This window comes from Lactuca sativa, chromosome 9 (assembly GCF_002870075.4).
Source record: "Lactuca sativa cultivar Salinas chromosome 9, Lsat_Salinas_v11, whole genome shotgun sequence".
NCBI classification, from domain to species: domain Eukaryota; kingdom Viridiplantae; phylum Streptophyta; class Magnoliopsida; order Asterales; family Asteraceae; genus Lactuca; species Lactuca sativa.
In genome coordinates, this window is record NC_056631.2 from 147,646,815 (window position 1) to 147,657,994 (window position 11,180).

General features: G+C 39.4%; 1 protein-coding gene across 1 annotated transcript; it reads left to right on the forward strand.

Moving 5' to 3' along the window:
• The first annotated feature begins 2,436 nt into the window (after positions 1 to 2,436).
• Positions 2,437 to 3,306, forward strand: LOC128129130 (protein NPGR2-like). Its single transcript, XM_052767804.1, has 3 exons — positions 2,437 to 2,447; positions 2,537 to 2,708; positions 2,839 to 3,306. Exons 1-3 carry the CDS (start codon positions 2,437 to 2,439, stop codon positions 3,289 to 3,291), a joined length of 636 nt encoding a protein of 211 aa, XP_052623764.1. The 3' UTR covers positions 3,292 to 3,306.
• Positions 3,307 to 11,180: the final 7,874 nt, after the last annotated feature.

Consider the following 11,180-nt stretch of genomic DNA (forward strand, 5'->3'; position numbering starts at 1 on the left):
CCACAACAAACGTAAACATCATGTTGAAGTCACATATTGCCAATACGTTTTGGTAACAATCGCCTTTTCCCCTACTTCTATATAAATCCCGTTTGTTTGCAGGGACAACAGCATGTATCAAAGTGCCATCAAGTGCACCAACTGCTCCCTTGAACACCCGTCGTAGCCTCCTATTATGTCCCGGAATATTTGGATTCGGATTAAAAGAAGTTGGCACTATAATGTCATGTGCGAAAAGCAACATTTTGTCCAACACTTCATGAAAAAACTTATGAATTGTTTGCTTTGAGTGTTGAAATCTCCGCTTGATAATCACATAACGTTGGTTATGACCGATCATCATCAAAAACATAGCCATCTTCTCCTCAACCGACACATGTTTGCTATCCTTTAACGCGTAGTGTACTCTAAAATGAGCACATAGCCGAACAAATGATTCACGGGACATACGTAGCACTTCAAGACATTGTAGAGGATTACGGTGAAGTAACTCTAACGTAAATTCATGTCCTGTCATTTCCGAATCGTTGTCCCGCACTCGTTTGACACCTCTCTTCCAAAAGTAGCGGACGTACAAGTACATAAGAATTATGAGTAATATCTTTTTGTCGTGATCCATTACAAACCTATTAATCAACAAAACATAACATAACATAAGATAAAAACATAACTTAAATCTCAAGTACAAAAAAATATAAAATAAATTTCAAGCGCCAAAAAACATAACATAAATTTCAAGTACCAAAAAACATAACATAAATTTCAAGTACCAAAAAACATAACATGAATTTCAAGTACCAAATAACATAACATAAATCTCAAGTACCAAATACTAAAAATAACATTCAAGTAGAAATAACCAAAAAACATAACCATATAGTTCCAAAACATGCAATTAAAACCTAAACAACTCAAACATATAAAGTCAACGAACGATCTTTCCATCCTTTAAAACTCCCAAGCTTGTAGCTGTCATCTCGATCCATCCTCTTAATATTCGTGGATCATTAGGCAAATTTACCCACATCTCTCTCATACTCATGGTCCCTCCAAAAATGTGATACGCAGCAAATCGTAGAGGGTCTATTGGGTCTAACTCGAGCAACTCAAGCTTCTCTAAACATTGGGGAATTGTTGGCCCTTGAGTCAAATGACGTAGAGCTTTTTGCATCTCCAATGCTAAATCATCAGCAGTAATAGAAGCTTTAGGCGAGGCAGAAGAAGGTGGATCAGGTGAGGCACTAGGAGCTCTAGGTCTAGGAGTTGAGGGTTTGGCCCTTTTGTTGGGGTTACCAGAAGGTGAAGCAGCAGAAGGTGAAGCAGCAGAAGGTGAAGCAGCAGAAGGTGAAGGTTGAGTAAAATGCTCACTAGTATGATTGGAAAAGAAATCATCCTCATCTATGTTAATAGAAGGGGCGTCCATAAGATGTAGTGGTGCGACATGGAAAGAAGATGATCCATGTCCCGATGGTGTTTGGGATGTGGCATAACTGAGATTACCAGATGCACTGTTTCCATCAAAGAGTTCTGCACAAAGCTCTGGAAACAATAATGGGACGGTTTTCAAAGAAGCGGCTTTCGGATGTCCCTAAACGCAATCAATGTAACAAAAGTAATATAAGAATTGGCAACTATATAAACAAAATACATATAAATATGTGTGTGTATATATACCTTTTTAAAGTCCTCCCACTCCTCATTTGTTAAATTAAAAGTATTTGTTTGGGGATTGTAAAGGTTTCCAGTTTTATTTTTTAAGTACAACCATCCTGTGTATTTGGCTTTAAGGTTATCATAGGCGTTTTTTAATTGTCGTTGACTCAAATCCACGCCATATTTTTCCTTAATGGTTGTTCCTAACTTGTGCCATGATTGTTTGTGCAAACTCAAACCTTTTCTACCCACGGTTTGTACTTCTTCAATACAAGTGAGCAATAAGCATTTTGTTTGCTCATTGGTCCATGTATGTTTATCTCCCATCGCTAATAACAAAAAAATATAAAATACATACTTTAGCAAAAAAGATTAATCATATTTCAACATAATCAACAAATACGTTTAGCATATTCAACAATTTAAGCACAAACTTGAAAAGAAGCATAAACTTGATCTCCATTCAAGAAATACAAGTGATAACAATTCAACAAATAAGTTTAAAAAAACCATTTGAGCTAATGATTTCAGCATATAAACTAATATACGAGTTTATGATTTCACAATATAAGTATATGATTTCAGCAAGGATTATGATTTTACCCAACATTCATAACAATTCAACACAAAAATTCATGAACCTAAACATAAATCATGGCTCTAATTAAAGAACAAAACACAAACTCCTAGAATTATAACAAAGCACTAAAGCAGAATTTTAACTCAATTTATGCTTGCAATATCTCTAACTGCTAGAATTATAACAAAACAAAAATTCTCTCTATGGTGGATCTGTAAAAAAAAAGGTCAATTATGCCCTTATGAAACCATTCAAATCATGAGATTATCATCTTATTTCACAGCTTCAAAGCTTATTTCACAGCTTCTTTCTTCAATCATATTTCACAGCTTCATCAGAATCATTAGCTGTGGAGGATTGTTCCTCTGGTGCTTATTCTTCTCAAGCCACTGGTGAAAACGATAGGAGGCCAGATACGGGTAATATTGAAGAAGCCGAATCATCTCTTCGTGAAAATGGTTCCTTAAATTTTGAGGTTGTTTCTCTAAACTTTTTACATTTTTTCTTATTTCCTGGTTTGAATTGAACCCATAGAACAAGTTTTAATCTTTCTTTTGGTTAAGAAAGTCTATTAGAATTGGTAATTGAATGTTATTGTAAAATAGGAAGCAAGAGCGTTGTTAGGGAGATATGAATATCAAAAGGGAAACATAGAAGCTGCTCTTCATGTGTTTGAAGGGATAGATATAGCAACAGTAACTCCAAAGATGAAGATTAGTCTTTCCCAAAGAGGCGAACCTCGTAGAAGAGTTTCTCATAATTATGGGGATCCACCATTGTCTATACATGCTGTTGGTTTACTCCTTGAAGCAATTTTATTTCACACTTCTGGACAAAAAAAAAAAAAAAAAAAAAAAAACAAACCTGTGTGCTGTGATGTTGAAGACGAAGGAGATGGAGGATGGGCAGTGAAATCGGCGACCACCAGCAGCAAGGAGCGGCGACCACCAGCAGCAAGGAGCGGCGAGCAGCAGCAGCAGCGACGGCGACCGGCAGCAGCAGCGACGGCGACCAAAATTCTTCCGGTCTTCAACACGTTCGACGCCAAGAAAGAATGAACGACTTGCGGCTGTGGTTTTGTCCGTGTCTTTTTTTTTGTTATTAGGTTTAGAAGTGCTGAGAAGAGGTAAGCCCAATGCTGCGTGGGGAAGAGGACGGGAAGAGGTTTTTAAGCCCGAAGCCTTCTAAAAATCAAACTGCTGCGAATTTAAAAGTGCTGCGCGTGTGCTGCGCCGCGCAGCACTAAGAGGTTAGAAGAGGATTTTTTTAAAAAACAAACACAACCTAAGTGTTATGCTGTTAATCATCATGTTAGTGGGAGCATGATTATTACGTTTGGTGTTGCAAGTTAGCAATGTTAATTATAGAAAACAAAGTTTCAATTCGTGAAGTTGTAGGGGTTGAAAAGTTGTTTTGCTATAATTAAGGGAGAGGAAATTATACTTCGTGTTTCAATTCTAAAGCTTAGATTGAGATTTTAATCATCTTTAGTCAAGAATATATATATATATATATATATATATATATATATATATATATATATATATATATATGAATTTTATGTTGGAATGGTTCAACTTGAAGAAATTCTATATATATTGCGTTTTTTCAAAATTCGATTATGATTATGGCATCCCTCTTCATAGTTAAATTTTGAAAACATGGCAAATAAAAAATATTGTAGCAAAAAGACTGGCCTAGTATCATGTCTTTATGTCAAACATCATGAATCGTGTCCCATATGCTTCGGATATAGGATCGATTGCATGTGCTATAATATTCATCTTTTCTAAAATTTTCCAAATGCTTAAGGAATTGAGAAGGGAAAAGTCTAGAACTGGATATGACTAAAGTGATTAAGCAATTGTCGAGGACAATTTGAGGTTCGCCAAAGATTGGTTGCTCAGGGAAAGTTGGAAGTATGATGTAATTTGTCGGAAAGGACCATATTGACATATTATGAAAAGAAGTAACTCTTGTTCGGAAGTGATAGTCAAAATGGGACTATGGAAATGTCTCCATAGGTGGAAGTTATTCAATATATGTAAGATTGGAAAACCTTAATGCAAGAAGGATGTTCAAAGCAATGTACTTTGAATATGAGACTTCTGTTCCATAGAAGTTGACCTTCTTTGGAATACTCTGTAATGACTGGTGACAAGGTTATGGTGACTTTGTGCATAATCATTACAAGAGGAACATTGCATAAAAGTTTAAAATCTAACAGATTTTTTGGTAAATGATAGGAATTGGGGATTCTCACATTTACAATAGGGATTTGGGATTGTGAAATGAGTATCATTGGAATCATGTTCAATTGATCTACATCACAATGTAAGGATCATAGACAAACATAGTGTGCATACTTGGAGTATGGCATAACTATTGTTTAGAAAACAAAGTGTACATGCTAGGAGCATGGGACGATTGTTGTTTTTATTCAAGTCTTAAGTTGATTTTTTGAAACATTATACAATGAATAATGTGTAATCAATATGGTGATAAATAAAAGGTGGTTCTATTTATATTCAAAAGGGTTCTGAGACCATATTGGATTCGATTATTATTGTGTTTCACTTTGCATGTTTTGACTTCCAAAATAGCTAGGTTATTCCTTCCGAATGACTAAGTTATTTAAACACTCCACGGTCGTTCGTATGTTGGAAGTAGGTATGAATCAAGACTATCATGAATCGAGTTTGTAGATGGCTAAATGGGTTTAGCATAGCAATGGTTGCTACAACATTCATGAGTGCTCATAAGTTATGAGTATTGGAATAAACCCACGCTCACTTGTATCATGTCATGGAATTTATCTCGAGTGATTGTGAGACAGTAATATCATGTAAATCTTCAAACCTAGAGATATGAGTTGGTTGTGCATTGATTGCACGTAAACGCATCAGTAACTTGATGTTATAAAACGTGCCTTTGTGTTCAATTCAACAAGTAGTAGAACAAGCATATGAGTCGAAGTTTATCTATTCCTTCTAGAAATAGAAGCGATATCTGGGCCCCTCGATGATTTTGTTGTGACCTATGTACCAGCCGGTCAGAACTAAATTGATGTGTTCGATTAAGTTCTTTGTCAAACAAATCGAAAATCGGGAAACAAACTGTTGGACAATAAGTACGACGTTGTTCCATGTATTTGTCCGGCTGATATCATGAGAACAGAGGAGTATATGATCACTTATCTAAAATGGCACTTCATAGTTCAACAGAGTTTTCGAGAGCTACGATTGCTGGTTGGTTCCTGAAGTAACATACGCAAATATAGTTATTAGACTTATCCATGTGGGAGTCTGTTGGATAAGGTGTCTAAGTCCATAACTTATTTGGTATATACTTGACCCGACCCGGCATGGTCCATTTGGGTTGCATTTCATCCAAACTATTTATGGATAATTTTATGAGAGTTATACACATATGTTTATTAATATATTATAAGTTATAATATATTAATATGAATTCATGTTATTTAATTAGTCTTAGTCTTAAATTAATTATGAATTAATTTAGAGATTAAAAGGAAGACTAATTAAATTGTGGGCTATTGGTTTTATATAGTGTGCGCTAACACTCATTTGTTAATGGGCTAGGATTGTATGGAAGTCCATGGATGATCCATGGAGCTTTTAACCCATGGATCCTTGGAAAAGGAAAGGTCATGGGTTATTAGGGTTTCACCCTAATCATGTACACTATATAAGCATGCTTATGTTGCATGAAATAGCCACTAGTGGCACTAGTTGTGTGAGACTTTGTGTGTGGCCGATTTTATAGTGTGTATACACTCTCTCAAAGTTTTCCAAGAGTTTGTGGTGATTTGTGATTCCATTTGAGGCATTCACACTATTGGTGCTTGGCCCTCAAACTTCTTAGGATTCAAACTCATCATCAAAAGGTATGTAATCTCATCTAATTCTTTTATGTTTAAAAAGTACCCCATGCCATGTTAGATAGGTTATGAACCTTGGAAAATTATTATTTTGCATGTATTTAGACAAACATAGATCCAAGGTTTATTAGGGTTGCATGCACACTTAGGAAGTGTTAGATTGCTCAAAACCCAACAACTTCCAGGGTTATAGGACTGGCACTAAATCCATAGCCGCCAATGTTCGTTCATAAAGCACTAATTCCATAGCTGCTATAGTCTATTCATCGGGTACTAAATCCACAGCTACCAGTCTTTATCTAATAGGTACTAAGTCCATAGCTACCAATGTTTAACAGGTACTAAGTCCATAGCTACCAATTCCTACAGGTACTAAATCCTTAGCTACCAGCGTCTAACAAATAGGTACTAAGTCCATAGCTACCAATTCACAACAGGTACTAAATCCATAGCTACCAACGTCTGAAAGGTACTAAGTCCATAGCTACCGGTGTTTGTCCCATAGGCACTAAGTCTATAGCTTCCAATGTATACTCACATCATCTTCTATCTCTCATCATTCATCTACCCATCTCATTCCCAACATTTTCGTATATATAAGATACGTATACAGTTTAAGTCCTTTAAAACATGTATAAAACGTTCAACCAGCATAGACAGCAAGTATTAAGATAATATGCACACATAGCACGTAATTTATATAAAATACTTCATATCTATGTGTAAGATGAAAGGGACTATGCACTCACCTGGTAAGGTGGTGACTCGGCACTCGGACAGCTCTTCGTTACTTCTTAAAACAATTTTTCCTTGACCAAAACCTACTATTAATACCACTAGAGTTTAGTTTTAACGTTAATCGCGACTAATTAATAGTCTAGCTATTATTACTATTATATAAGCGTTAAGTAACACTCAATACAACTCATAATAATAGCCCAAATAATTATTTTAAGGTCCTAATAATGTTACTATTATTAAATAAAAGCTATATTTAATATAGTATAGGCGTAACTCACTTACAGCAGGTTTTTATTAAAAACCGGGCTTCGCTAGAGCAGCGTTTCCGAGCCGAAAGCTTTTCTTCTCGGAGCCGTCAGGCGCTCCGTGGCTTTCTTCTCATGATAGGGAGATTCCCTAGACTTGGGAGGGGTTTAGGGAGGTTAGAGAGAAGTTAGAGAGAGAAAGAAAGGCTTATGGTGTGAAGAAAATATGAGGAGTTCACCCTTGTATTTATAGGAAGTGTATAGTAAAGTAGTCTCCAAGCTTCGTCCGTAACTTTTGCATACGAGCTCCGTTTTTGTCTGTCTTTTTACTATTGAGTTCCTATTAATGAGATCTTCAACTTTCATTTAGACCTCGTTAGCTAATTCTCATTCTATCTCGGATTTACAAAACTGTATCGAATTCGCTGCGCTCGAAAAGTAGAGACTAAGCTTCGTCCATAACTTTCCATACGAGTTCCGTTTTTGTCTGTCTTTTTTACTGTTGAGTTCCTATTAATGAGATCTTCAACTCTCATTTAGACCTCGTTGGCTAATTCTCATTCTATCTCGGATTTACAAAACTGTATTGAATTCGCCGCGCTCGAAAAGTAGGGACTAAGCTTCGTCCATATATTTCGCATACGAGCTCTATTATCGACGTTCTTTATATCCACGCGTTGGTATTTATGAGTACTACAACTTTCATTTAGATCCCGTCGGCTAAAAATCGACCGATCTAAAATTCAGATTTCGGGCTGTGCACTGCTATGCTGAATCTTAGAAAAATCATAACTTCCTCATACGAAGTCAGATTTGGGCGTTCTTTTTATCGATGTTCTTAGTCTAACATATTCTACGGCTTTCATTTAGATCGCTAAGGCTAAATCTTGCTCTATCGTAAATTCACTATTTACGCTTCCCGGTATCGTGCCGGTTTCGTCGCGAAACTTCAACAGGTCATAACTTCTTCGTTATAACCCGGATTTCGGCGTTCTTTATATGTACGAAAACCTTGTAACATACTCTACAACTTGGTTAAGATTATTTATTCTAAATAATCTTTTGTCGAAAAGTCGTTTTCGACCCCTATTGCCTCTAATTTGACTACCTGGATTTGCGGGCGTTAGAGGTGAGACTCGTGGGCGAGGCCCATATGTGAGTAGCAGTATAGGTGAGACCTGAGAGCAGGGTTGCTCAGTATTATAGTCGGGTGAGACCCGTGGGCGAGGCCCGTGAGTTTTAGTAGCACAGGTGGGACCTGGTAAGGACCTTAGGGTCAAGTTAGAGGATCGAGGATCCCGAGACTTATAGCGCCAGAGTGGCAGTGTAAAGGGGGCAATATTAGGTAGCCTAAGTTTCCTCGGAAGTCGCTGGGAGCAACTAGAAGTTTGTGTTGGGGCTAGCGACCGGTGGGAGCTGGTAATCCAGATATTGATAGATCAGTAGGGACCAGGGTGGTCTCGGTTCATCCGAAAAGCGGATAAGGGACAACAAACATTTTTAGTCTGTGGCAGTGATGGTAAGCAGACTATGGTGGGATACAGTTAGTTGATCGAGGGGTGCTATGCACATCACAACAGGGTTGAATAATCTCAGAGGGAAGGATTTGACTCTGTTGCGCAGCTCTCGTATGAGTCTAACCATTGCAGGGATGAATCTTATACTCTAAGGATTATCTGATTCGCTGGGATGGGTACTCATCACTAAGTTATAGTAGTAAGAAGTATTTAGTATGTATCGGCAATAGGGACCAGCATCGGGAGTGACTGGAGTAATGGATACCGCGAAGGATATGTCCTTCATAGTGATGGAGGAAATGATTAGTTATGGAACGTTGCCTTGGGAAGGCCAGTAAGCACGCAACTTAAAAGGGGGGGGGGGGGGGTGAACCCCTAGGGTGTCCAACATAAGTACTCGGGGAGTATCGGAAGGATTGTCAGTTGAGTGAATTGTGTGCTCAGGATTGGCGGGATTAGAGTGCACTTGAGGATTGATATCTGGAAGGAGTAGTTTTATTCTGAGTGACCGGACGGAAGGCCCATGGAAGTGGTCGGCCGAATTTATATTGATTAGGCAATGGTGATGCGAGCAGATTGCAGGACAGTTGGCAGTAGCGGACTTCGAGGATGAAGTCTAGTTTAAGTGGGGGAGAGTTGTAACACCCAGAATCAGGGAGACCAAGAAAGGAAAGAAAATCCCTAAGTCAAGGGAGTCAACTCGTCGATTCCAAGGAGGAACTAGACGAGTCGGAACGGGACACGTGTCGCAGATTAAGTGACCGACTCGGCGAGTTGGGGAGACTGACTCGTCGAGTTTGGTCTGGGTTGGGAAACCCCAATTTCGGGACTTGGCACCCTATTCAAGCATCTCATTCTCATTTCCAGGGCTTCATTTACAGCCCCCACTGTCCAGAGCGAAACCCTAGTCCCCTCCATTAAAGTGTGAGCTATTTTTGTGTGTTCTTGAGTGATTTGAAGACTAGAAGAAGAAGAAGGAGTTGTAAAAGCTAAGTAGTGTTTTTCGGTCCAGAAGGAGTCCCTCTTCCTCATCACTTTCTGGTAATCAGGCTCTTACCTTGATATATGGATTCTTAGATCTCTTCATGTCCCTTTTATGAGACTTTTGGGACCATTCCCAAGGCCAACATGAGTATTGAGCCTTTGAGGAAGAATAGAGACTAGATCGGAGCGTATTTGAGCCCTAGGAGCTCTGAGGAAGAAGCTTTTCTCAGCTATGGTTTCCTTTCACGACTTAGACCTCTATTGTAGCTTGGATTTGGTGTTTTAGCCTCATAACCCTTGCATGCACGTAAAGTTAGCAACTTTACGTGCAATGCTAGCATAAGGAGTCCAGATCTATGAGTTGGAAGTGTTGGAATAGACTGAAAGAGACAGAATAGAGTTGTCACAAGGAGGACTCGGCGAGTCAGTTCATGGACTCGGCGAGTTGGGTCGCAAAACCCAAACCCTTTCGTTATGAGTTGGATCAGTGGGTGGGGTTAGAAAAGGACTCAGCTAGTCTGTGTCCGTGATGGACATGAAGATCATGGTACTCGACGAGTTCAAGGATGAACTCGACGAGTCCAAGGCAATCTCCTTACCTGATGAAGATAGACTCGACGAGTTGTAGAACAACTCGGCGAGTCGTTTGAAGATAGTCTCGAGGTGTTGATGAAGGAGAACTCATCAAGATCTTGCTAGACTCGACGAGTGGAGTCGGGGTTGTTTGGGATTTGAGGAGCATGGACTCGGTGAGTTGGGGGAGCAGCTCGGCGAGTCGAGTCAACTAGAAGGTTGACTTTGACCAGGACTTTGACTTCTAGAGTTCAGTTTGGGACTAAGTGTCATATTGATATTAGTAGCTTGGGGAGCTAGTGGAGCAGCGGTTCAGAGAATTTTCGGTTAACAGCCAGAGGGTTATCAGCAAGTTCAGCAGTGCAGGTGAGTTTCCCTTTGTGTGAATGGGTCTAAGGCCACAATGCCAGCCCATGTAGATATGAGTAGGAAGACCCAGGGGTTAGCCCTAGGCACTATATGCCAGTATGATATTTAGGACCAAGGTCCATTGATAGTGGGCGGGTGCCCAAGGAATGGTTTCCATGATAGAGTATACTTGTTGTCTGTGTGATACTTGTATGTGCCTGGTAGGGAGGTGAGTGTGGACGAGGTCCTGTATCTCACCAATAGCAGAGTGTGGACGGTGTTCCACATCTCATTAGTAGTAGAACAGGGGCGAGGCCCAAGTTAGGGAAAGAGTGAGTGTGGGCTGGGCCCATATCTCACTATCAGTAGGAGCGCGGACGGGTTTCCATGACTCATCAGTAGCAGGACAAGGGCTAGGCCCAAGATAACCGAGGCCTTAGGACAGGAATCATTAGTATATGTTTAGCTTATGTGTTGTGATATGTTTATGTGATAGTATATGTTAGCGGGCGAGGACCAATGACAGGCGAGGCCTAAGAGAAACAGATATGTATCCGAGCGGGGCCTGGAGCGGCGTGGCCTTTGTAGCGGGCGAGGCCCGAAATAGCAGGCGTGGCCCAGTATATGCTATATGTGAT

Bases quoted from the DNA above. Each gene is read 5' to 3' on its own strand.
- LOC128129130 (XM_052767804.1), top strand. The intron at 2,709-2,838 runs GTTGTTTCTCTA...ATTGTAAAATAG, and splicing joins ATGGTTCCTTAAATTTTGAG to GAAGCAAGAGCGTTGTTAGG.